General features: G+C 46.9%; 2 protein-coding genes across 4 annotated transcripts in view; one reads left to right on the top strand and one right to left on the bottom strand.

Moving 5' to 3' along the window:
- The window catches only part of Cbl (Cbl proto-oncogene), an 87285-nt gene extending 71012 nt beyond the window's left edge, over positions 1-16273 (top strand). For both annotated transcript variants that reach the window (XM_055621800.1, XM_055621801.1), the window contains 5 exons: positions 292-386; positions 3594-3734; positions 4093-4190; positions 4992-5171; positions 6252-16273. In XM_055621800.1, coding sequence (XP_055477775.1) covers positions 292-386; positions 3594-3734; positions 4093-4190; positions 4992-5171; positions 6252-6544 — 807 coding nt within the window. In that variant the 3' untranslated portion in view covers positions 6545-16273. The remainder of the gene's footprint in view (positions 1-291; positions 387-3593; positions 3735-4092; positions 4191-4991; positions 5172-6251) is intronic.
- Positions 16274-16531: 258 nt separating this feature from the next.
- On the bottom strand, positions 16532-24502 carry Mcam (melanoma cell adhesion molecule). 2 transcript variants are annotated; one of them, XM_055622328.1, is made up of 16 exons: positions 24418-24502; positions 22560-22690; positions 22265-22472; positions 22105-22175; positions 21922-22009; positions 20270-20449; positions 20029-20150; positions 19749-19911; positions 19547-19665; positions 19330-19471; positions 19061-19182; positions 18816-18957; positions 18617-18712; positions 18325-18472; positions 17929-18046; positions 16532-17512 (listed from the first exon to the last, which is right to left on the bottom strand). In XM_055622328.1, exons 1-16 carry the CDS (start codon positions 24482-24484, stop codon positions 17483-17485), a joined length of 1947 nt encoding a protein of 648 aa, XP_055478303.1. In that variant the 5' UTR covers positions 24485-24502; the 3' UTR covers positions 16532-17482. The 2 variants fall into 2 exon arrangements, with proteins under 2 accessions (XP_055478303.1, XP_055478304.1); XM_055622329.1 differs by lacking the exon at positions 17929-18046.
- Positions 24503-26294: the final 1792 nt, after the last annotated feature.

Raw genomic sequence — 26294 nt, 5'->3', positions numbered from 1 at the left:
TGTGTGTGTGTGTGTGTGTGTGTGTGTGTGTGTGTGTGTGTGTGTGTTTAATTAGAATGAATAAAGTATTTCCTAGATTTCTTCTCTCTGACTCTCCCACTTGAAATTCTTTTAGAATCAGAATCCATGAGCAACAATTATCATGTCAGATGTGCTAGCTGTTGGGTTTGTGAGGTCCGTGTTCATATTAATATTTTTTTGATTTTTTTTTTCAGTGAGTTCAATAAGAGGAGATACTTAGCTGTAGTTTGGAAAAGAGAGGTTCTTTTCAGACCTTTTCTTGCTTTGCAGAATATAAATAGCAGCCCAATAGCAGGTTCAGAAGGTGAGCACCCAAAAATCAAGCTTTCCTCGTCTGCCAATGCCATTTACTCTCTGGCTGCCAGGTAAGCATACTACAACTGTATTTCATTCAATGGGTATTTCTTTCTTCTTCATGGAACAAAGGCATCCCCAGGTAGACTATGATGTCCTCAAACTCAGAATTCTCAACCTAGTATGGTTGGTGCATGCCTGTATCCCACACTTGAGAGGCTAAGGCAGTAAAATTGTTGCAGGTGTACAAGCTAGCAAAACTTCTCAAAACAAATAAACAGGGGGCTGGACAGTGACTCAGTTATTCAGGTACTTGCTGTTCTTCCAGAGGACATGAGTTAGATTCCCAGTGCTCAAATGGAGGTGTACAACCATCTGTAACTTGAGCTCTAGGGTCTTCAGTGCTTCTGGCCTCCTTGAGCGCCTGCACTTATGTCCACATACTCACTCGCAGACACTCATGTGTGCCTCATGTTTTGTTATAACCAAAAATAATAAAAGCAATCGTAAAATCCACCTCGCAAGTCTCCTACTCTGGCCCTCTGAGTGCTGTGATTTTTTTTTGTTGTTGTTTTGACATATTTTTCATTTCTTTTTTTTTTTTTTAAATACATTTGTATAGGTCAAGCTTGTTGAGTCTATTCATTTTTTTTTTAAAAGAATCAATTTGGTTTTGTTATGTTTCTCTGACATGATTTTTTTTAATGTGTACTTACTGTTGCCAGGACATGTGATAAATGCTCTTACTCCTATCTTAATCCTAGCACTAGGAAGGCGGAGAGAGTCAGATCTCTGTGAGTTTGAGGCCAGCCTAGTCCACATAGTAAATTCCAGGACAGCTGAGACTACATATTGAGTCCCTGTCTTAAAAAAACAGACAAAAACAGGCAGAGGCAGGCAGGTCCCTGTGAGTTGGAGGCCAGCCTAGTCTACAAAGCGAGTCCAGGACAGCCAGGGTTACACAGAGAAACCCTGTCTTGAAAAACAAAACAGGACAAAAAAACAAAAAAAAAAACAAAAAACAAAACCTCAGACAAACAGCTTATCCATTTATTATCAACAAAAGGCTGGGGGATGTTAAGCATTTTTTGTTTTTGTTTGTTTTGGTTCTTTAAAGACTCATCTTATTTGCTTATTCATTCATTTATTCATTCATTCATTCATCCGTTTGTTTGTTTAATTAATTAATTAACTTCATTGTAGGTGAGTACATACCAGAAGGGTATAAGCTATCATGTGTTTGCTGGGAATTGAACTCAGGACCTCTGGAAAAGCAAATAGTGCTCTTAACTGCTGAGCCATCTCTCCAGCCCAGGATGTTAGGTTTTAAACTCAGAGCAAGTAACTGGGGTGCTGATTAACAAACCAGACCTGGCCTCCAGATTATCCCAGCATCCCTCAGTTCCTGCCTGTTACAGGATATGGCTGGCATAACCCTCCCTTTACCCTGAACTTTCCAGGCCAGGGGCTTGGCTGCCCTTTACCCATAGGCTCTTCTGTATACAATCCAGTCATTCTGGTTACCTGCCTTCCTGTTACTTTTTTTTGTACTTTTGGCCTCCAAGCTGCTCAGCTGAGTTCCCCTCTCTCTTTTTCCCTCCCCCTCTCTGCACATGGATCAGGGATGACTGCTCTGGACTATGCCAGATGTGTTTGCATCTGGCTATGCTTTCTCACATATCTATAATAAACATTCTTCTCCACCATAAAAACAAACAACAATAACCAAAAAAACAAAATCAAAACAAACACCAGCCTGATCTACAGAGATAGTTCTAGGACAGTGGAGGCTACACAAAGAAACACTGTCTCAAAAAACCAAACAAACACTTAAGAACTAAAATGTGTACTGCTTTTTTTTTTTTTAAGATTTATTTATTTTATGTATGTAAGTGCTCTATCTGCATGTACACCTACATGCCAGGAGGGGGCATCAGATCACATTATAGATGGTTGTCAGCCACCATATGGTTGCTGGGAATTGAACTCAGGACCTCTGCAAGAGCAGCCAGTCCTCTTAACTGCTGAGCCATCTCTCCAGCCACATGTATTGCTTTTATAATCAGGAAAACATTATGCAAATACAGAGAGACAAATAAATGCAAGTGTATCAGTTAATTATTTAAAATATGCAAAAAAAAAAAAAAAAAAGTAAAAAAGGAAAGAAACAAGAAACACAGGTTTATTCCAGGAAACATAAGGCAGGGTGGGTGATTTTTTTCATAGCTGGTATTTTATCTTAGTTTCCTTTCATAAGATGAGAAAGCAGAAGTTTTTGTTTTTAAGTTTTTTATTTTATTTTATTTATTTTACTTTATTATTTTATATTTTATTTTATTTATTTTTTATTTTATTTTATTTATTTTACTTTATTATTTTATATTTTATTTTATTTATTTTTTTATTTTATTTTATTTTTTTATTTTATTTATGTGGATGGCTCTTCTGCCTAAATAGATGCCTGAGCACCCAGGCAATGCCTATAGTGATACCCCAGAAGAGGCCCTCAAATCCCTTGGAAATGGAGTTCCAGATGGTTGTAAGCTGTTGTGTGTATGCTGGGAATTGAGCCGCAGTCCTCTGGAAGAGCGGCCAGTGCTCTTAACTTTAACCACTGAGCTGTCTCTTCATCCCCTGAAGAAAGCAGGGGGAATTACATAATATGTGCTGCACCATGTAACAGCAAAATCTCTGAAGTAGGGCACAGGAATGTGATTCCGCAGTCTAGCATGTGGAAGGTCCCGTGTTCCTTGCACTGCTCTTCCCAAAAAAATGCACCAAGAGTCAGAAGTCTAGGATCTAAACCAGGATGGTAATGAGCAGGTTATTTTTTTATCTCTCTCCTTTAGATTTTTTTTTCTGGTAGGAAATATTGAAGAGAAAAAAGCAATTAAACTTTTGACAAACTATATACTACCATAGGTAGGTTTTGTATTGGGATTTGCTATATGTTAGATTTGCTATCCTGTTAGAAGGCCACCTAGTGTTCCCTTTTTAATGCTCTGTAAAGAAAAAGAATGCTAACAGGAGCACCGTAACAAAACTTCCTTGTGAGGGTAACAGTTGCTTATTCCATTTTAACATTTGGATCATCTGAAAGTAGGATTTGTAGCTGGTGCATGCTTTCTTCAGTACTTGATTTGATCAGTGGAAATGGTAGTACCCTAGGTGCTATTATTTTGTTTTGTCAAATTGAGTTGTATCAGTTCTAAATCATTTCATACTTGTATGTTTTCCAACTTAATTCTTTTTTTTTTTTTTTTTTTTAACTCTTCTAGGCCTCTTCCTGTGCCAAAACTGCCAGCTGGGGAACAAGGGGAAAGTGAAGAAGACACAGAGTATATGACTCCCACATCTAGGCCTGTTGGGGTTCAGAAGCCAGAGCCCAAATGGCCGTTAGAGGCAGCTCCGAGTTCACGGTATGCTCACAACAACCCTATTTGGAGCTAAGTATTTTTACTCAGATAATTCACTTACTGTCTTTCGCCTGCTTGCTTACTTACTGTACATACCATTGCATTGTCAGAAGTAAAGCAGAAAGAGAAGTCTGGACCCCAGTGTTTAGGTCTAATATAGATAGGAAGTGGCACAGTGACCTCCAGAACATGTACATCTTAGCTGGCATTTATTAGTGGATGGCTCTTCTGCCTAAATAGATGCAGAAGAGAATAGTGTTGTTTTGAAAGAATTAGGACAGTTAGAAATAGGTTAGTCTTCTTAAATTTGCAAATAACAGAATTTTGTTTGTCAAGACCATTGTACCTCTTTGTGGTTCAGAGCGTGTGACTGTGACCAGCAGATTGACAGCTGCACATATGAAGCAATGTATAACATTCAGTCCCAGGCACTATCTGTGACAGAAAACAGCACCTTTGGTGAGTAGCTTGTCTTCTACTTAAAAATTGATGTGCCTTGTATGCCTTGTATGGTAGCACCCATCTGTAATTTCAGTACTTGGGACTCTTATTGCAAAAGGATTGCAAGTTGGAGGTCAGTCTAGCCTACATAGCTAAGACCCTGTCTTGAGAATAAAAAGAAAAGGAAACCATAAGTTTGCTCTGTAACATTTGGTTGAGATAGCTTAAGCTAAGGAGAAAGTCATTCTCAGTATTCAGTATTCTTAGTACTCTTTTGGTACTGGACAAGATGGGCCACACTTTTCTTTTTATTTTCTTTTCAGACACTAGTTCCTAACTGTTTTTCCTCCTCCCAGGGCCTGGAAGCATCTGTTATATGGCCTGGATCTCAGTATTAGCAGCTCTCTTTTAGTCCCATTACATTGATAAAATTCTTTTGTGTGTGGGTGGTAAATACTCAATTCCCATGTTAGGCAGCTTACCAAGGGGAAAGTTCAAGAAGCCTTCACACAGTCCTTTGGCTGATCTTCTGAGGTGAGATGCAGATAGGCTCTAAAATAGCACTTGAGTCTCTGGCATAGTAGCTATCAACCTTAGCAAGAATGACTATTGACATGTTCAACAAGAGAGCTGGTGTAGGTTTTATTTTATCTCTATCCACAAGACAACAAATGGCATTTGGCCCACAGTAGACATTTGAGTAACCGTCGAATAAATGGTTGTGTGCAGGTGTGAATGAATGGGTGCCTCTGGATTGAAGTGTATTAGAAAATGAACTATGACAGCAGAGGACAGTTACTTACACCAACTTTCTTCCAGGGGAAGGGAATCTGGCTACAATCCATACCAGTACTGGCCCTGAGGAACCAGAAAATGAGGATGATGGGTATGACGTGCCTAAGCCACCTGTGCCAGCTGTACTGGCCCGCCGGACCCTGTCTGACATCTCCAATGCTAGCTCCTCCTTTGGCTGGTTGTCTCTGGATGGTGATCCCACAAGTGAGTCTCCAGGTGACCTTGGCTTGTTCTGGATTGCTGTCTGGCCTTTGGTTTATAACTGAAAGTTGTCACCTCCTCTGGTGGCAGTAAGTCAGTGAGTGGAAGTAGTGGACTGTGCACTGATTCTAACTGTTGGAAAGCTGGTACTAGGTTCCACATCAGGAACTGAAACTCTGAAGGTGGTGCTTAAACCACAGCTCCTCCTATTGAGGAGGGCAGGGCTTCTAGGCCTTCAGAGTATGTGTGTATGGGTGTAATGCCGGGAATTAGGCTCGATGGAAGTGATGCTGTGTTCCTTTTTTTTTTTTTTTTTTTTCCTAACCCCTGTCCCACTGGGAAAAAGTGTGCTGACCTCAAATATACATTTTTATGGACCTGGGCCACCCCACATTGGTCTCTAGTATCCAGGACTGCTCTCGTATCTGTGGCCACCTGATAGTGCAGCGGCCAGAATAACTGTCATTTTGGAAATTGAAGACAACTTTCAGAACAGCTGATGGAAAATAGCTACCGTCTAGTTGCTCATCTAGGTGGGATCCCCACCTCGCTCCCTGCTTCCTCTCTGCAGTTAGGCTCTGTTGTCTCATTTGTAGAAGGAGTAGTTTAGTGGGTGTGTAAACTTTTTGCTAAATAAAACACACAGTGTAGGTGTTATATACTTCTCAAAGCCACAATTACTGTTAACAGAATGGATGCAGGGCATATTTAGAAGGTCCTTTACTCTGTGATCGGAGTCTAGATCTACAACCCATCTTTTAGGGTGATGGTGTAGCTCAACAGCAGAACACTAAACCTCGCATATGTGTAGCCCAGGGTTCAGTCCTAGCACTGCAGATAAAACCTAGACTGTGCCAGGCGTGGTAGCCTACAGTTGTAATCTCAGCACTCAGGAGACTGAAGCAGGAGCACAGCTGTGAGTTGGAGTCCAGTCGGGGCTATAAAGTGAGCCCCTGTTTCAGAACAAAACCCAGAACTCCTCCCTTAGGACAGAAGAGTACATTACAACACATTGTTACTGTTGCTGCCATTAAATGTCAGTTTCCCAAGATTTGCAAATATTTTCTTTCCTTTCTCTTTCAGACTTCAATGAAGGTTCCCAAGTTCCCGAGAGGCCCCCCAAACCATTCCCTCGGAGAATCAACTCTGAACGAAAAGCAAGTAGCTATCAACAAGGTGCAGGTGCCACTGCTAACCCTGTTGCCACTGCAACCTCGCCACAGCTCTCCAGTGAGATCGAGCGCCTCATGAGTCAGGGCTACTCCTACCAGGACATTCAGAAAGCTTTGCTCATTGCCCACAACAACATTGAGATGGCCAAAAACATCCTCCGGGAATTTGTTTCTATTTCTTCTCCTGCCCATGTAGCCACCTAGCGCATCTCTCCCTGCCATGGCTTCAGAGGACCCATGAGCCGGGCTCTTACTCAAGGAACACCTAGGAAAGCAGTGGCTTCTTTTGGGACGTCACAGTGAGGTCCTGCCTTTTATGTGGGTATCGACACATGGTTCCAAGATTTCAAAGCAGTGAAATGAAAATGGAGCAGCTAGTGTGTTTCATTGTTGTATTAGTCTTCAGAGTGTTTTTATAGTCCTTCAGTCCCCATTAGGAGAGAATGAATTTTTATACAATGGTAACTTACCCCGGGAACAGTGCAGAAAGCAGTAGAAGTGCTGTGCTGTGGCCCTAGTTAAGGACTTAAGATTTTCCTGTTAAGGGTCTGTGTGTCTGTGTGTCTGTGTGTCCTGTCATTGTAAGATTATTATCCTGCTGTGTGTGAATCCAAGCAGGGAGTTAGCACAAGAGCTTCAGGAAGGAATCTCTGAAGACTCCCATCTACTGTGGTATTGCACCTAGCCCTGCTGGATATTACAACCTCAACCCTCCCCTTTGGCTTAGATTATCATATGCTTAGCTGCATTTTATACTGTTAGAATACCCACTGTCCTTTCACCTGGAAACTCCTTACTCCACTTCCTCCTCAGTGATGTTCTGTACACTTGCTGTGACCAGTCTCACTGAAGCCAAGCAGCTTATAGGATGTTTTTCCTTCCTCATGTGTGATGGTGTTGGTTGGTTTGGTAGAATAGGTGGGAAGGAAAATGCTATTCTGTGGTTACTGTTAACACTGGTCACTCCAAAGTGCTGTTTCTATAGGAATGTTGAATTTGTTTTTTTTTTTTTAAAAGATGTTTGAATTCCCTTAATTATCTAATGACTGGTTTGAGATAGAGGCCTTCATATACATTCCGTGTCCTCCCCAGGAAAGTCTGTGGGAGTCTATTGCCTTGATGCCAGATATGTTTTTCTGATGTAGATCATGAGTCTTTCTACCTAACAGGAGCAGAACATTTGTTTCCAGGATGGTTTTCCAGCCCAGATACCATGGAGCTTTAGGAAGCTTCAGTCACATGCTATTTAGATTTACAAAATGAATAGTAAGGACCTATCTGCTCAGTCTCTCTTGCCAGTGCTTAATTTCAGTTTAGGGATTTTTTTTCCCTTGAGCAGGAGCCAGGTTAACCTTTCAGAAATTATCTCTTTCTCTACCCTCTAAGGAGTAGTGTATACCCCAGTGACAGTACAGCATTTGCTGATGACTAACGCCTTTCTTGCACTGGTGCAGCCAGTGACTTGGGTCTCATGTGCTTAGCGCTTCGGGAATGGTTTCTCTTTCTCTTTCCTTGCCTTTTTATTGGTTCCTAGATATAATCACTGCATTATACATAGTATTTAGACATCATTCATTGAAATCCTTTAGTCAAAGACAATTTGGGTCAATGTAGCAGTTTTGTATATGTACAGGTTCTAGATCAAGAAGATCTAGAGTCAGTTTGGAGACCTGTTTCTCAGTCCCTGTATAGTGACCCCTTGGGTTCAGTTAGTTCTTTGACTAGAGTCTTGCTGAGTTCTCTGGCAGCATTGCTGTTTGTCCTGTCGCATGCAAACTGGCTTTCCCATGAATCTACTCTGCTTTTTTAAAATTCAGGCAGAAATGACCCACCAAGAATCTGCTTTCTTTCCAGTTTTAACATCTTTGCAACTAAAATCTTTTGAAGTCTTCTTTTAGTTTCTAAATGCTTCAAGTTCTGGGTTTTATCCTCTTGCCTCAGAACTGTTTCTGTTCCCAAAGCAGACACTACAGTACTTTATATTGACTCTCCTTGGTTACACAGTGTCTTCTTTACATAGCAGCGAGTAGAAAAAAATAGCTTATCATTCACCTCAAGAAGCTTGTGACACCCATTTTGTGTTTATTTGAATATTGAAAGCCTAAGCCAAGCTTGGTGGCATGTGCCTGTAATCTCAGCAATTGGGAGATGGTGGCAAGATGATCTGAAGTTCAGTGCCAGCTCAAAGCTACTCAGAACCTGTGTCAAAACAACAGGGGTTGAAGCGATGGCTACCTCTTCAGTTAAGAGCAGCTGTTCCTGCAGAAGACCCATCTCTGGTTCCTGGCACCCACCTGCAGGTTTAAGATGTATAGCAGCTCACAACGATCTGTAACTCCAGTTCCAGAGGTATCTGATGCCCTCTTCTGACCTCTGTGGGCACCAGGCACACACATGATATGCATACATATGCAGGCAGAACATTTCATACATATGAAATAAATAAATGTAAAAAATGAAAAAAATAAAAAACAAAAAATCCTTGACGAAGAACTAGTGAAAGGGCTACAGGCCCCAGTCTGTCCATATTGGAGTGTTTCTTTCCTTGTAGATATTATCCACAATCTAAGGTCAGTCAAGAAAACAAAGCATTGGCTACATAAGTTTGCCTTTTTTGTGTATCCAAGTCTTCTGTGGAGGGCTAAGGATATAGCTCAGTTGGTAGCGTGCTTGTTTAGCATTCACAAAGCCATGGTTCAGTCCCCACACTGCACAGAACGGGGCTGAGGCACACTTCTGGTCCCTAGCACTCAGGGTGTGGAGGTAGAGTGTTAGAAACTCAGGCCATTATTACCTACATAGCAGCTTTGAAGCTAGCCTGGGCTACATGGAACTCTGCCTTCAAAAGAAAACAAAAGCCAAATCTGCAGAGATTACTGTCCATACTACCTATGGAAATGACAGTTTTGTCTTGCCCTCTGCTGAGCACCCATGTGAGCTCTGAAACGGGCATGGGTAAGCGTAGGTAGTTCAGTCCCTATGCTGGACAGGCACATTTTTGATTGACTTGGGTATTGGTTTATCATATGTATATCTACAATTATTAAGGTTTAAGACCATTGTGTATAGGCCTTTCCTTTGCTTCCAGGATATGCTGGGGGCCTGTGCTTGATAATTAGGTAGCCTTAGGGAGCTTCATGCCAGTCATTTTGAAGATAGTCTCCAAATTTGAATTTCTTTTTGTTTGAAGGCACCAATAACTTATTTGCCATTTTCCACTTGTATGGCAAATTTTAATTCCTTGGCTTTTCGTCTGAGTTTACCTAAAGTTGCCCTTTCATAAACAGGCTTTATTTTGAGTTTTGCTATTTTTGGCAAGCCCATCCTTTTTCCCTGCTCTGTGTTGCAATTAGGAAAATCACTTTAACATCTTCCTTTTTCTCAACCTCATTAGGCTATTTTATTCAACACAGGCCTTGCTCTCTCTGTGTCTTCGTGGATTGCTTTACATGCCATCTCATTGATGGGTCACTATCTTCCCAGGGTGCCAGGCAAGACTTTTCTAGTCCAGTCCTAGACCTGGACTCTTTTAGCTGCCCCCTCCATTGTCCTTGTAAAATGAAAAGTTCCTAAAACAGTTTTAAAAACCTGTGGGTTCTGAAGTATTCCTCCTTCTAGTTAACAGACTGGACAGGTCATCATCTCAGCTTTTGCATGTTAATATTTATTTAAGCAGCAAATTGACCCTGTCAGGCTGTTCTTATCCCCCTCTTCCTCCTCCCAGCCCCACCTTGCAGACTCTGCCATTTTGTCTTTCTATTTCAATTCTCAGACATAACTCTCACTGTACCACGGTGTGATAGTAGTACTGGCATCGTTCAGCTGTGTTGTGGGTTTGTTTGTTTGTCTGTTTGTTTCCCCAATTGTCTGGGATGGATAGGAGTCACTATTCTATTTCCTCTGTAGGAAAGTAAAATGTGTTTTATGGTCCAAGTAGCAAACTTACAAGTTAATTTTTGTAACACAACTTACTTGCAGGCCAAACCAGGGACAAGCTGTGTATTCCTTCTGTGGCCCCATTAACAGGATATCTTTCTGTGATGATCAGCAATGGTGGTATCACAGAGTGTTCTCCTACCTCACATCATGAGAAGCAGAAGGCCACTGGCCTTCTCAGGCCTTCCTTCTGTTGGCCTTTCTGACTCTGGAATGATCACTCCACTGAATAGAGTATTCTATCCATTGTCCTGGCTACAAGCACTTGATCATTTCTGCAAACATTTGAGTGATTACTCTGTGTCAGAAGTGTTGGCTGTATGTGCTTCCCGGCCACCTTGTGGTGGTTTACTGCTGTTGAGAATTTAAGCAGGGCCGTCCTTAACTCTTTTTGCATTTGACTGTGTACAAGTTTATTCACAGCTCTTTTATGTAGACTTACCTTTCCTTACAGAGTTCTGTACCCAAGACATTCCCATTAACCCCTGTTGGCTTCTTGTAGCTTTGATAATATTTGGGAGATTCTGTTGTGTATACCTCATTGCTACAGATTTTAGTAGCATCTCTTCAGTGAGTGGAGGGCTCACTGACTGAGAGTTGCACAGTAGAGCACTAAATGTTTAAGCAAAGCTTTTGCTGCAGTCCATTCTAGTGCCTTCTTTATCTTTTTACTGAGCTGCTTCTTTCCTCAGTCCTCCTAGTTGGAAAGGTTTTGTTTTTTTCCCCTTCTGGGACTGTTACCACCTCCCATACAATTTGGAGTTTCTTTTTCTATTCTCCAGTAATCTTTGTGTGTGTATGTCCCCACCCATCACACTTCAACAGTCTTTGTAGCTAATTCTGTCTTAGAAAGGGCAAAAGGATTGGATGGAAAGGGTGCTCTTGTAGGAGCCGGTCAGGAGCTGAGACTGGACTCTGTCCACTAAGCCTTCCCAGAGCAGGCAGCTTATTAGCGGTACCAGAACCTCCCTGTCATCTGGCACTTGAAACTTCAAAATTCAACAAAAGCACTCTAGCACTACACAAAGCATCTGGATGCAACTTTGATCTCAGTCCACACACATGGGTAGTTCTCTCTCTCTCTCTCTCTCTGTCTCTCTCTCTCTCTCTGCAGGGTTTCCCTGTGTAACAGAGCCTTGGCTGTCCAGGACTTGCTTGGTAGAACAGGCTGACCTTGAACTCACAGAGATCCACCTGCCTCTGCCTCCGGAGTGCTCAAATTAAAGGTGTGTGGCATCGAGACCAGCTTGGGTAGTCCTTTTGTTGGAATGCACAAAGTCATTTAATGCATGGAAGACTTGGTTCTTGTATATTAGTGGGCTAGAAAACTTTAGGCTTAGTTCCTTCTCCTCCTGCTTGACAGCATATTGGTATACATGACTCAAAAATAGGTATCCAAGTCCTTGAGTTCATATGATCTTCGAGTACAGTTCTTTAGAAGAACTCAATAATTCCTGGAAAGAACAGGAGAAAGTTAAAACCTGTATACTGATTCCATGGCCAGACTGGACATTCTGAGGGGGTCTGTGCTGGGCCTATATCTCCTGAGACCATCTGTGCACCAAGCTGGACATCATGTAGGAAGCCTGTCTTTTCACCTCTTGGGAGGTGGAAGTAGGAGAATAAGGAGTTTCAGGCCAGTCTTGGTACGCTGCGAACTGAAGACCAGACTGGACTCTATGAGTCTCTTGCCTGTTCATGGAGAATATTTTCTCTTCTTTATTTCTAGCAACAGGGAAAGCAGCAATATTGCTTGGTGCATGGGTGGAGGCGCTCTCTTCAAGTGCAAATTACTGATAGAGTAGTTTCACTGAAACTACTTTTGGCTCTTCCACTGTAGTTCCCTATAAGTCTGATAGTTTGAAGGTACAGTCTTTTATGGTGGGAAAGTCGTGGAGGCAAGAACATGAGGTAACTGGCCACATTGTACCTACAGTCAAGGAGCAGAGACAGTAATGCTTAGGTTGTATTTTTTTTTTTTTTCCTAAATTAAAACTGTTGTCTAATCATGTCTAGAAGGGCTTCAGCGTTGACTTGCCCTTGTATTGCTGGCATTTCTTTTCTCATGGCTTCTGTGTCCTCCTCTGTTGCTCTAAAGGCATCCTGTATGCCCTCTTTGTCAGCTCTGCTCATCCCTCTTCCCTTCTTTGGTGGTCTGTTCATGCCCTCTCAACCTCAGAGCCAGTGAGTCTTGATAAACTTTCCTTGTTTGACTTGTCCTTGAATGTACCATCAAGTTTCCTCTTGTGAGAGTTTGCAACCTTGCACAGGTTTGGGTAATGAACTAGTCCAATACGCTCATGACCTTCAAGCTTAAGAGCCTTTGCATAAGGGAACAGAGCTTCTCCATGCCTCGTCTTGAGTTCTGCTTCTCCTTGGTAGAATACCTTTATTTCTGTGCCAACTCCTGGTAGAAGTGAACCATGTAGTCCTTCATTGATAAGCTTGAAGTGGTTAGGTAGATTGTCATCTCTGCGTTTGCAGCAACAAGACGAAGGTGGCCTATGAAGGCTTGGCAGTCTCGCTGGCACCCTCCTCTATGTCAGAAATCACCTTTTGAAGGAGAGTGTCCAAGTCATTTATGGCTAACCAAACTGCTGCACCTTTGAGATCAATGGTTGTATCAAGTTCAATGCTTGGTAGAGTTGAGCCTTGGAAGACAGTGACATACATGGCATTGAACTTTTGGTGACTTGAGTTGCTGCCTGTTGGGACTTGCAAACTGAATGATACATAAATCCAAGTTTTGACAATTGTGTTCATAAGAGTTGCTGTCTCTCTGACTTCTTCGTTTACCCAAGGCATGCGCTTGCCGTCTTGGTTAGCCTCTCCAGCCCTGTCTCCATGAATGAGAGGGAGAAAGACCTTCTTTCCAGTGACATACAAATCTGGAAAGACAGCAAGAAGATGGCAACAAGGCAGTGAAATAGCTCCTCCGAGTATTTTGGAGTTTATGGCCTCTGGAACACACAGGTTTGTTATAGCTGCCTTGACACCAATGTTTGGTGGTGGTAATGCAATTCTGTCATCCTGCGATAGTGCCAACTTGACTGCGGGGGCAGTTGTGAATGTCTTGCGATAGGTGGAGGAGCTGATCTCCATGATCTCCTACCCACTATTCATCCTAAGTACCCTTGGACACTTAGTCCTTAGGTTGTGTTCTTAAAGAATATACTCAGCAAGAATATTGATTAGAGGGTCCTTCCCCTGCCTGGGCCTTACAGGGAGAACAGAGAAATTATGGTGACCTGGGAGCTTCTTAGAAGAGATAAGCAAAGGGACGTTCATGTTAGAAGCACAGTTGCTAGCCTGCTATTTATCTGGGAGGTTGAGGAGATCCCTATTTTTAACCTACTCAGAGCCACTATCATCTTTGCTGCTTCATTTTTTATTTTTCTTCTTCTTAGGAGTCTTGGCACCCGAGATTGCTTTCCTCACTCTTGAGGCCACTCTACGCTGTTTTCGGTGGTATTTCTTAGCCTTCATTCGACCTCAGTTCTTCTTTAATATTACTTAGAGTGCATATCATGGCTTCCACTGTAGCTACTACATTTAGGCTTGGCTCTCTTCTCGTTTTAGTGCTGAATACTGTTCATTCTGTGGTCTCTTGACCTGGCTCCTGCATCCCATCTTCCTCTTTGTTTGTCCTCCTGTGAGGGAGCCTGCAGTAATGCTCTTAGCTTTGCTTTCCTAGGCACCACTGGGACATTTACCAGAATACAGATACTTTCAGTGTCAAATAGAGCTTGTTCTGTGCACGCCTTAGACAAGCTACCTGTATCTTCCTGTTTGGTTGCTTTCTCTCTAGTCCTGTAATAAGTGTGGTGGGTTTTTTGTTTTGTTTTTTATTTTTTTATTTTTTTTAAAGATCTGGGGGAAGTAAAACTATGCTTCTGCTTGCCTAGATCTGTGGACTCTCATATTAGACCCTGTCCTGAGTTTTAAGGAATATCATACATACTATCCTGCTTTTAACTTCTAAATATTCAAGTCATTTGGTATACACAGAAGTAACCTACTAATCCAAAGATATTCATTGAGGCACATAAGAAGGGCAAAAGCAGGTTGTCAGATTTTACATTTGATGTCTATGCTAGGTTCCTGAATGAAGGAGCCGAGAGATGGTAGTGCCATGTGCCTTCACAGTGTCCCAGGAAATCTGGGTTGGTTGCAAGAGAAAATACCAGTATTTCTGGGTTCCAGTAAGTAGCACAAGAGTTGAGATAGAGAAACAGGGACAGGGAGAGCCCTGCACATTGTTTTGTACCTGATGTAGAGCACTATGGGGAAGGGTTAGCTGCTGACCAGCAGCTGCTTGGAGATCTTACAGCCTCTTCCCAGTTTTAATGCTTCAGAAAAATGTGGCTGACCACTCCTTGTGTTGTTCAGAGCCCAGGTTGAGTGCCAGCCTGAGTTCTACTAATCTGGCAGCTGAACAGGTCAGCAAGAGTTCTAATCACCTGGCCCTGCAGTCCTGATTCAGTCCCACAACTGAATGTGAGAGGCAGACCTCCACATTGCCTTGACATTTCCTTCCATCTACACCAGAATGGAGGCCAGAGAAGAGGATTGATCGATGAATGCTGTGTACACTGCCTCACCACATAGGCCCTGAAGTGGGCCTGTGTTGCTCCTTCTCCCCTACCTCTCACCCAGTAGTGGAGAGGGTGACCATGTTTTGGCTGTCTTTAAGTGGCAAGAGGATCCCAGGCCCTGTGCTCTCTCCCCTGCTCTCTGGGCTAGTAAGCCCGCCCTGCAGTATGAACAAGAGGACGCCTCCTGACCTCCTCCTCAGCACCCATAAGTGGGAAGTGTGACCTCTGCTGAAACATGCTGGGCATGGCAGCTGTGAGGTACCTCCTACATCTGCTTTCTGGCTGTGGTGACTTGGGATTTTTAACCTTATATATCTTTTTCCTTTATTCAAAACAAAACAATTTTTAGCACACTGAAAAAAAAAAAAAAAAAAAAAGCCAAATGTTTTGTGCCTTTCTAAGGCAGCGCTGTACCCCAGGCTGCATCTTAGGACTTAATATGGAAATACCAGAGTCTGAGCTCCTCTGCCTTGAATATCTTTAACCCTAGAGTCTTGGGGACAAGATGTCTGGCTGGAGAGGTGGCACATAGGTACCTGTGGTCTCCTTCTCGGCCATGAGGCTTCATTGGAAAAGAGCAGCATTGTATTCTTGCATCACTTAGTTGGTTCCAGGCAGCAGTTAGTGTTCAGGCGACTACTCTGGATGTCCCCTTCCCCCTCCCCGATAACGGTGCCCTGCTGAGCAGAGCTGTAGGGTGGACTCTCCTGGGAAGAGGAGATGGTTCATTTGTTGTCTTTTTGTTTTGCTGGAGCTTGAGCCAGCTTCAACCTCCTGCCTCTCCTCAGACTTGGTTTTCCTTTCATTTGAAGGCTTCAACCGTAATCCATTAAGTGACTGGTACCCTGAAGCCTGTCACTCATACCATCAAGGTTTCAAACACAAGTTTTCTTACCCTCCCCTTTTCCCTTGTTCTTCCCTGCTTGTGGCTAACAAAGAATGGGGGATGGACGCAGTTCTTTTTAAGGTCCTCCTCATTCAAGATTTTCAAATTCTTGATTTGGGTGGGACAAGAGAGAACTTGTTATTATTTTCCCCAGAATAGAGTCCCAATTTGTATATCAGTGTTAAGAAAACAAAACATACACTTAAGTGAGATTCTCGTGGACTATTTTTAAAATGTCATTAATATAAAAAGATTTCTATTAGCAGTATTTAATCACTCCTATAAAGAGCAGAGGTAAATACTCCTGCAGAGTAGCGGAGCTTAAGACTCTTTCTCTCAAGTCCATGTTGTTTTGCCTGTGTACTGATGTGTGCAGGTCTGTTATACTAATTAGAGGTCTGTTATACTAATGTTATTTATTAATTTTTTTCATTTCCATACAGTTAACTAAAGAGCTTTTTCAAGCACCCATGTCTGTAAAAAAAATATTTTTAAATAAATTTTTTTGTTGTTGTAGCACACTTGAGTTCTGTCTCATCTGGGGCCGGGGGCCAATACACAGGGCAGCTGTGAGACAGTGGCAGCCAGGCAGGTGAGAAGGATACCCAGGACAGGTGTAGCTGCCAGCTAGCCCCAGCAGCCTGGTGCACAGCTTGATGCTATAGAGATACAGGGCAGTCTCCAGGAACCTGTCCCTTCTGTGAAGACAGTTGTGGGTCTGGAAACTCCAGGTCTGTTATCCATAGTGAATGGAAAAACACAGCATGCTTTTGGGACAATAATACTTTATTTTTCTAACACATAATATATAAAAGGAAACAATTTGCAAATTTACAGACAAAACCATATATATATATGTATGTACACACACATATACACTCACTCACTCACTCACTCACTCACTCACTCACTCACTCACTCACAGATGCAAGCATACCTCAAAAGCTCTTCCCAGGCCAGGTTTTCATCTCTTAAGTACCATTTTCCCACTTGGGTTCTCTTAGGATCTGGGCCCATAAGCTCACATAGCAAAATTTGGTACTAACATACCTATAAGCCTAATCTCCGTGAACAGTAGACCACCTCTCCATCCTGTCTCTTTTCTCTCCGTCTTCCATTACCCACTGAGGGAATACAGGAAGCTCGGGCTCAGTAGCCTTCACTCAAAAACAAAAACAGAAAAAACAGTGCCCAGCTTCCTCACTCAGGGATGTGTCTGAAGGACTAACACCAGTTCCTGACTTCTGCCCGAAGGAAGAATGTTCCAAAAGAGACCCTGAATTAGTAGCAGGCAGGAAGGTACAAAAGCAGTACTACAGCTGCTTCCGATGTGTGGGGTTCTCTCATGTGGCCTCATGCCCAGGTCCTGTATCATGTGATAGAACTAGCCTGTTGAGGGGAGAGCAGCAACTCAGAGAAGCAAGCCCACACAGCTGATGGCAGGAGATGGATGTAGAACCACTGGCTGTGTAAGGGGAGAAGGAAAAAAAAACCTGGGATACAGGCCCCTTGGGATAAGCATCACTCAGCGGACACAAAAGAGGACTTGGTATCTAATCCAGGCCTACATGGCCAAGTGATACCCTCCAGGTGGCTCTGTCCCAGCTCTTAGCCCTCTGGACCTGGTCTGCAGTGGGGCTGAGTGAGGATCTTCCCTACTGTCCCTCTGGAGGCTTTTGCTTGGGGTGAAGACTGAGTGGGGAGCCGGAAATATTGGTGAGTCAGCTATTGCCTCAGATCGATGTACTTCTCTCCCTGGAAATGAGTAGAGAGAAGTAACCAGAACACGGAGAGCCAGCAGGGGTCACAACCCTGAGCACCAAAAGGAGAGACTGAAGCAAAAGCTGATGGGTTTGCAACGTCCTTGAGGCAAGCAGCAGAAATGGGGGAAGGGGAAAAGAAAAGATAGAAGTCCCCCACCTATGTCTCTGTGCTGGGAAAGAGTTTTAACAGAATGTAGGGTGGGGCTTTGCTCTCTGTTTCTCCAGGGTCCCTCCACTGTTTGCCCTATCCTGCCATCTGTCAGTAATGTTAGGGCAGGATGGGCCTGCTCCCCATCTCCAAGCAAGGATGAAGGACAGGAGTTAGTGTTCAGGAACAAGTACCATTAGCCCACTACCCCCAATTCCTGAAAGGGGGATCAGGCCCTGGCCTCAGGAACTGCCTCCTACCTGGTCTCCTGGAGCCCTCTTGTCACCGCTGCTGCCCTGAAGGAGAGCCATCTCTTCTGGGAGCTTATCTGACTTAACTTCAACTACAAATTCACTCCTACGAGGCGGGGGCAGCGTGCTGGGAGGAGGGAGGTGAAAGGTTGGCAACTTGGGGACAAGGGAACGGGAAAGCCTTTTGGGATGGCTACTCTTTGGTGCTTTGGGGCCAGTCCAGAAAGGGAGAATTGGAGGAGAAGGTGTGGTTGATGGAAGCTGGGTAGTGGGTGGTAAAAAGGGGTCCATTTTCTGCTCTCAAGGACTAAGTGGGCCATGGGTAGTCAGGGAATGTCCCTTATGAGGTAGCACGCTGGGCAGCCGAAAACAGGGTGGGAATGAGGGCCATTAAGCCTGGCTTACATCTCTTGTTTTCCTGAGTGTCCACATGGCAGTTTGCCCTTCTTGTAGAAGAAATAGAGGGCAGCACCCAGTATGGCAAGGACCAGGATGCACACGATCACAGCCACGATGACCACACCTTTGCTCTCTGGCTGTGGCAGCTTTTTCTCTGTCGAACAAAGACACTTCTAGTCACTCCCTGCCCCCAGGCTGCGACACTGCTGTTGCTGTATCCACCCTATCCAGCCCAGGGTGACAGATAAGCTGTTGTTAACCTTCCTCAACAGGGCACCCTGGCACAGGCCTGACTTACCTGTGGAGGTGCTGTTGCCTCTGGCGTGAGGACTGACCGTGGAGGTGCTGAGGCCAGTGGTCTGGCTGAAGTCAGGTGTGAGGGTGGTTAAAGTGACTAGGAGGCAGAGGGATTGGGGGAGGGGCAGTTAGTAGAAGCTCACATTAATGCCCATGCCTGGGCATGCCCCTGCCATCCTCTGCAGGGAGGCAGCTCTCACCCAGCTTCAGGACAAAGATGGTGGTATTTGAGCCCAGCGAGTTGGAGGCTGTACATTCTACACCCGTCTCTAGCAGCGATGGGGTCACAAGGACATTCAGGGTGCTCACTACTGTCTGTGGATCTGGGTTCCATTCAGTTGCCTAGCAAAAGAGGGGCAGCTCAGAGGGGAGGAGCCTCTCTGGCCACAGCCTCAAGGCCTAAGCAGGGATTAAGAAAATGGAAAGATAAATGGAGCCTGCTCACCGAGCTGTTGACATTCCAGGAGATGGTGGGCTGAGGATGTCCTGAGGCCTCACAAGACAGATTCAGCACTGCATTCTCTTGTACCCACACCTTCCTCTCCTTTAATGCCATCCATGGGGACCCTTGGGGGTGGGGAAGGGTTAGACCCCCCAAATAGCCTGTTCCCACTCCCCAGCACAGCTCCCAAGGGACAAGCTGGCTTTTTAGACCTCCAGCAGCTCAAAAGCAAGCAACACAGGGTGACCTGATCATTGTACAAAGGGCCTCACCAAAAATGCCCACGCTGACCAGCTGTGTACGATTCAAGCCAGGAACTCTGGGGACAGATGCCATGCAGAGATAGCGTCCCCCTGCTTCCCGTTTCAAGTTGTTTAGCTGGAGGATGGGCCCCTTTCCCAGCAGCTGGCCTGTCTAGAGGTGAGAGGTAGGTCAGGGGGTCTGAGGAGTAAGCTCTCATCGCCCACAGTCCCAAAGCCACGTGGGTACCTTGTCTCTCAGCCACTCGAACTCAAGGTCCTGGTTGCTCTCTGCCTCACAGGTCAGTGTGAGGCTATCACCTTCCTGGGCTTCAGGGGCGGTCGGAGTCACTCGAACATCAGATACATCTACAGACACAGCAGAAGCGTCAGGCTGGGCAGGACAACCAGTTCCTCTTTCCCCAGACGGAGCTTCCATCCTAGTGCCTCACAGTTCACTAGCAGCTCCTGGGGGTCACTTGACAGTATGGTTGTAGTTTCCAGGTCTAGGCTCTGACACTGGTAGAGCCCACTATGGTGCTTCTGTGCAGGCTCCAAGGATAGGATACCATTTTCATCGGTGGTCTCCTCCTCCATCTCCCCAGTGCGTGGGTTCTGGGAGAGTACAGAAGGGTGAGGGTAGGCTGATGACCCTCCAGCTACGGTTTCCACCTCTTTGCTTGTGCCCTTGTGCACCCTGCATGCACTCAGCACGGAGCCCTCTTTCTGTACCTGCTTGTTGATAGTGAAGTGGGGTTGAGGGTTGCCATCAGTCTGACACCTGATCTTCACATGATCCCCTTCCTTCAGCGGTCCTACAGGTTCTACCTCCACCCACACTTTTTCTGCAGGGTCTGGGTGGGCAGAGCAGAGAAGGCTCTCAGTCCAAGTGGCCCCGGATTTGATGCACAGGGACTAGCAGGAGTTCCCACCGTGCCCTCCCCCTAAACCAGAGGAACAAGTCAATACTCACAGAAAACAGGGACAGTGACCTCTCTCGATTCCTTCATGCGGTTCCCACTGGGTAGCCGGTAGTTGAGTTCACAGTAAAACTGGGCGTCCTTGTCCTCCTTAACCAGCTGTGCATTCAGAACACTCTGCAAGGTGTACAGGCCGCTGGACTCCACAGTCTGTGATGACTGGATGTGAACGCCTAGGCAGAAGGAGGGAAGCAAGGGTTGGCCTCAGCATCCACCCATCCCACCCCTTCCACACCCCCACCCCCAGCTTCTCCTGGGGAATAGCAGGGAGATACCTAAAGAAGAGGCCCAAGACCAAATCCAAACTGGCAACCCTTCAACCCAGAACTGTTAGTGCTTGGTATCTACCCTGGAAAGACATTTACACCTTAGCACATACACAAGGGTGGTGCCAGGAACTCTCCAGGGCAAAGAAGAATGGCCTACTGGTAGAGCATGTTCTTAACATGTGTGTGGCCTTATAGGTTCAATCCCCAGACTCCAACAAAAGTCCCAAAGTAACAGAAAAAAGAGACACTAAGGTGCTAACAGAAGAATGGTAATTCATCCACATCATATTCAGTATGATGATAGGAAGCAAAACAGGTCTATCTGAACAGCCTGGCCAGGGAAGGTTACACAAGGGGATGTGTGCCCTGAGGGCAAGGCTTCTCAGGCTCAGCACTGATGTTTTGGGGCAGGATTACTTCTTTGTGGTGGGGCCCATCCTGTGGATTGTAGGGTGTGCAGAGCTGGCTTTTCGACCTCTACCTATCAGATGCCAGTAGCAGCCTCTGTGTTTGTGACAACCACTAATGCCCCCAGACACTGCCAGGTAACCCCAGACTAGTGTGTGTGCAAAAACCACTGCTGATTAAGAGAATAAAAAAACCACGCGCCTTGAGCCAGGAATGGCGATGCATTCATGGAATCCTGGTGCTTGGGTGACAGGCAGGAGGATCAGCAGTTAAAAGCCAGCCTGAGTTTCATAAGTTCCTGTCTTAAAATACCATATACAAAACTCCACACAGCTGCAAATGTTTGTTTATGTGATAAACACAGAAATAAAAATGAAAGAAAACGGTTCACAGCAGAAGTCACTTTTAGGAGGAGTCTGGACCACAAAGGAATTCCTAGGGTTTTGGTTTGTTTGTTTGTTTGGTAGTCTAAATTTTTCTTTTAAAAAATTTTGTAGCCAGGTGTGGTGGCACACGCCTTTGCTTCCAGTGGCTGGGAGGCAGTGGCAGATGGATCTCTGTGAATCCCAGGCCAGCCTGGTCTGCAGAGCAAGTTCTAGAACAGCCAGAGGTACACTGAGAAACCTTGTCCGGAAAATTAAAAAAAAAAAAAAATCCCAAAATTTCTACAAGTTTTTTTTATGTGTATGAGCACCACATGCATGCCTTCTGCCCTTGGAGGTCAGAAGAAGGCATCAGATCCCCTGAACGTGGAGCTGTGGGTGGTTGTGAGCTATCACGTGGGTGCTGGGAACTGACCTGGGTCCTGCAAGAGCAACCAGTGCTCTTAACTGAGCCAGCTCTCCAGCCTACAATCTGAATTGTTGAACATCACCTGTAGGTTTTTCTGTTTGTTTGTTTCAGTAAAAGCTCTAAAAAAAACCATGCTAGATGATCCTCCCGAGCCTCAGTGGTAAGGGGCTACTCACGGTTCTCCTCCTCTTGCAGGGGCCGACCGTTCTTGTACCAGATGACTTGAGGAATGGGGAACCCATTCCTCCCCACACAGGTAGCAACCTAAGGAGGACAGGATGGGAGTCTCCTTGCTTCTGACAACCCCCTCTGCCGAGGCTTAGCCCCTGTTCACTGTCACTTAATCTAGTGTATCTCACCTCCCTAAGCTCCTGCCTGTCCACATGGATGCCCACAGCATTGGCCTGGATGGTTGGCTCCTCTGGCGCTTCTACAATGGGAGGGAAATGAGCAGAGATGTGGAGACCCATCTTTACATGGTCTACACTATGCCAAAGGCAGGAATGAGGGGGCACTCACTGTAGACTTGAAGCTTAGTGTAGTGATCCGGGAGCCTCGGTCGCTTGCTCTTACACAGGAAGGTTCGTTCATCATGGGGAGTGACTTGACTCAGGGCCAGAGTAGCTCCCGAACCCTGGAGGCTAAGGCGGTGCTCATATTCTCCAGGTTCACTCCGGCCCTGGCCCTGGCGCACACGGAAAATGAGCACCTGCTCCTCCCTGTGAATCTGAGGGCAAGGAGCAGAGAGATGAGCTACCTGCCCATGGAAGGTGCCTTCCCCCCTGCCGATGCCCTCCGAAGCCCAGGCACCCACCAAGAACCAGTCCACGTGGCTGAAGTTGCCTGAGGACTGGGAGGGGCTGCACCTCAGAAGGGCCGTGCTGCCCACTTCTGCCTCCACCAGGTCTGGTGTGTGTGCAGGCTGCTTTTCCTCTCCTGGCACACCTGGGGAAGGGGAGGGGCATGCCCAGACAGCTCTGTCAGCTCCAGCTGCTCTGTCCCCGATCCAGGCTCACTTCAGCTGTTCTACTCCAACGGTATGGAGACGGCCCTTCCTCTCCTTACCCTCAACTTCACCTTGCCCACATCCCAGTCTGGGTCAGACCTCTCCCAGTGGAGTATGGACTGGAACACAGACAGAGTGACTAGGTATCTCTTCGAAGAAGCTGGTTAGAGAGATAAGGGGAACATGGGCTCTGGGCCAAGAGGAAGGCCCCTTTGCTCCTGGGCCCCTTCCTAGGCCTGGTGAGCTCAGACTATGGGAATGCAAGGCATGTGCCAGGCTGGGGCACACAGGCTCCTTTGTGTCCCCCCCCTCCCCAAAGACGTCACTATTTTACCCTCTGCCCCCCAAATCCTCCAGAAGACACAGTGGACCAACTCTGGCCAGAAGTTACAATTCATACTCCCAAAGAGGCATGTCGAGAGACATTGCAATGTAATCTGTAGACCCCATCCAAGTAGAGAGGGGTCAGGGTCTCCCCCAAGGGTTAGGTCAAAAACCAGAGACTGGGCAGGAATGACATCAGTGGTGCCAGCCTGCTGCCAGCCCTTTGAGGAGGTGATGTCACTGGACACAAGCTGCCTGGACACTGGGATGCCTGGATTGTGTGGCTTCCAGACTGAAGGAAAGGTGGGGCACTCTTCTACCAAAAGCAGGGACTTTGGATCTCTTTTTCTGAGAGCCAAAAGAGCGATACACGAGGAGGTTAAGTTTACTGTGCTGAGGCTGCCAAGCTGAGTTTAGCCCTTTCCCCAGAAATAAAGTCAGCCTGGGAGGCACCGGACTGGAGTACCCCAGGGACGAGGCTGGCACTGGGCATGAGGCCAGCGAAGAGGGTAATGCCCAGCCCTCCCCTTCCCCAGCCTGACCAGTGGCTGGGACGGGATAAGGAGCCAAGAATAACTAACATACGACACCGACACCGCTGCAGGCCCTGCAAAGGAAGCCCGGACCCAGGAGACCCTGTCTACTTAAAGAAACGCTCCGGGCTCTCTCCACCTGACTCTCATCTCCGGCATAAGCTGTTACATTGTACAACTTCTCCACTCATCGTTAGTCCCCTGTGATCCAAACAAACCCGGAGGCACAGGAGACCCACACCACCCGCTGCCCTTGCCAACGCCCAGCCCCAGCAGGAGCTGCCTCCTCCCTCGCTCACCTCCAAGCTGGCAAGAGGCCCAGGCGGAGAGGGAGGGGTCGGCGGCCCCCTCCAGCAAGGGAAACTGCCTTTTCCAGCAACAGGCGGGCGCGGGCTGCACGGGGTTGGGGATGCGCCCCAGCCGCGCCTCGCTACCCGGCTCCAGCTGCCGGCACCAAGAGCGAGCACCTGCGGGTGGCCAGCCCTATCGTCCTGCGAAAACTCGGCCCCACCCCTTCCCGCTCGTCGCTGAAACCTCTCCGCTGAGTCCGTTCCCAGAATACTCTAGAACCTAAGCTGCAAACCCGCTGCAAAGAAGTTGAACGCGCGCGGAGCGCCTGGGAATGGGGACCCTGGCAAGGAGGAGCTCCCGCTGGAGTACAGAGCCCTGACTGCCTTGCTGCCAGTCCTCATCTCCCGGCACGCTCCGGCTCCGTCGAAGACATCCCCCAACTCCCAACTCCTGGAACCTGCGGGGTGCGGGTCGAACCTCCCCCCCAACGCCCCCTCTCCCCAACACAAAGAACTCACCCGTGGCGTGGCGACAGCAGTGGCAGGCGGCGAGCAAGAAGGCGCAGACCAGCCTGGGCAGCCCCATGCTTCCCCGACGGAGGGCGAGAGCCAAGTGAGGAGCTCGACGCTGTCGGGGGCTGACGTCAGGGGGGCGGGGGAGGGGACCCCGGGCGCCGCCCGGCCCCGCCCCGCGCAGCCCCCCGCCCCCTCCCCGCACCCTAGGGGGCGGGCCCGGCGCGCCGGCTGGGAGCTGCTCCCCGATCCCGGCCTGGAGGCCAACTCCCGCTTCCCAGCTTCCTGGCTTGGAAAGGTTGGAGGAGCAATGACAGGTGTCCCGGGGCTCGAATGACTGGCCGGGGCGGCAGAAGAAGCTGGCCTGGTCGCCTTAGAACCCTCTTGGACGCAGTAGCAGCACTCCCTCAGGTTTGGCCGTTATATGTAACCCCGGGACCCTGTGGCATAAGAGGAGCAGAGCGGTGTCCCTGACGGGGGCCTCCCAATCGGGCTCCTCTGCCCTGCTTTGGAGGCATGGAGCTGGCCCTGGTCGCCTTCTGGAAGGACCGCTTCACTGCGGCGGCTGCCGGCTTGGCACTGCCCCAGAGTCTTCACTGACTTGGCAGCCTTGGAGGACGAACTGTGCCAGGTCCCATAGACCTAGGGGTGACTGCCAGGGGGCAGGGGAGTTGGAAATGCTGCATTTTAGGTTATCCTTTCATATTCAAGTCCCTGCAAGGGAGGAAGGGGGATGAATTCACAAGCCCAGGCTCCACGCCCAGACCCAGATAGTTCTGTTCCAACCCTCCTCATGCATTCCTGGTCTCAGTCTCAGTTTCCCCTCACCTGAATGAGGAAAGGTTAATACTAATGGATGTGGAAATCCCCAGCTTGACTCCCAGGAACCTATTGCTCCCCTTAATGCTTGAAAGCTCCCACCCCCACCCCATACTGCTCTACCCACCCCTCAACTCTCTCCTGTGTGGCTCAGTGGCTGGAGCAGTCACATCCATATAGATCAACTGCAGATTGTCAGATAACAAAGTCTCCTACATAGCAAGGTGCCAGGAACCCTAGCTTCCCTTCTTTCCAAACCCCAACTTCTCCCCAGGTCTTCTGGACTCTAAGACTCAAAAAGACCCCAGCCCCATGGCTTCAGGAAGGGTGTCGGTCATATCTGCTGGCCTCGCACCAGAGAGAGGTCTGGAATTAGGTTAGTGGTCTGCAATAGCCTTTCTGCTGCAGCATGAGGGAAGAGGATGAGGCAGCAAACGCCAGAGATGGCCAGGTGACTTGAGAGGATGCTCGGGGCTGTGTTCTGATGACTCAGATGACCGGCAGGCCACATCCACCTCATTGTTCCATCTCATTGACCCTCCTCCCTGTCCATCAGTGTCCAGCCAGAGTCATGCCCTGCCTGCCAGGCCTCTGGTTTAGGCCCTTGAGGAGTAAGAGGGCCCTGCCTCTACCCCACAGAGTGAAAGGATGAGCACTTTGACCTCTGACCCAGAGCGAAATAGGAAAATAAGCATGTTCTCCGAAGAAATGGCTAGAGGATGCTGATTGGCTAGGCAGGCCAAGTGCTCAGCACCTCCCATTGCTTCATTTAACACCATTAACTTATCATTCTCTTCTCTGGCAGTCTGAAAACAAAGCCAGCTAACCACCAAGGACAGACAGTTCTGAATTCTTCCTCTTAGAGGATGCCAGGTGGGGGTTGAAGGAGTCATTTCTGCAGTGAAATAAGATTTCAACCCAGGGTGACATCCCATCCTTCCTGGATATACCTAACCAAAGCAAACAAACAGACTGCACTGTCAGAAGTCTGGCCCCTGCTCAGACTATGTAGTAAGTAGCTTGGGTTCTGAGAGATTGGTGGCCCAGAACTCCTCATCATTTGT

Source organism: Psammomys obesus, unplaced genomic scaffold (assembly GCF_907164565.1).
Source record: "Psammomys obesus unplaced genomic scaffold, mPsaObe1.curated_primary_1811, whole genome shotgun sequence".
Lineage (NCBI taxonomy): Eukaryota > Metazoa > Chordata > Mammalia > Rodentia > Muridae > Psammomys > Psammomys obesus.
The sequence above is the reverse complement of the archived record's forward strand: the minus strand, read 5'-3'. Positions and strand labels throughout refer to the sequence as shown.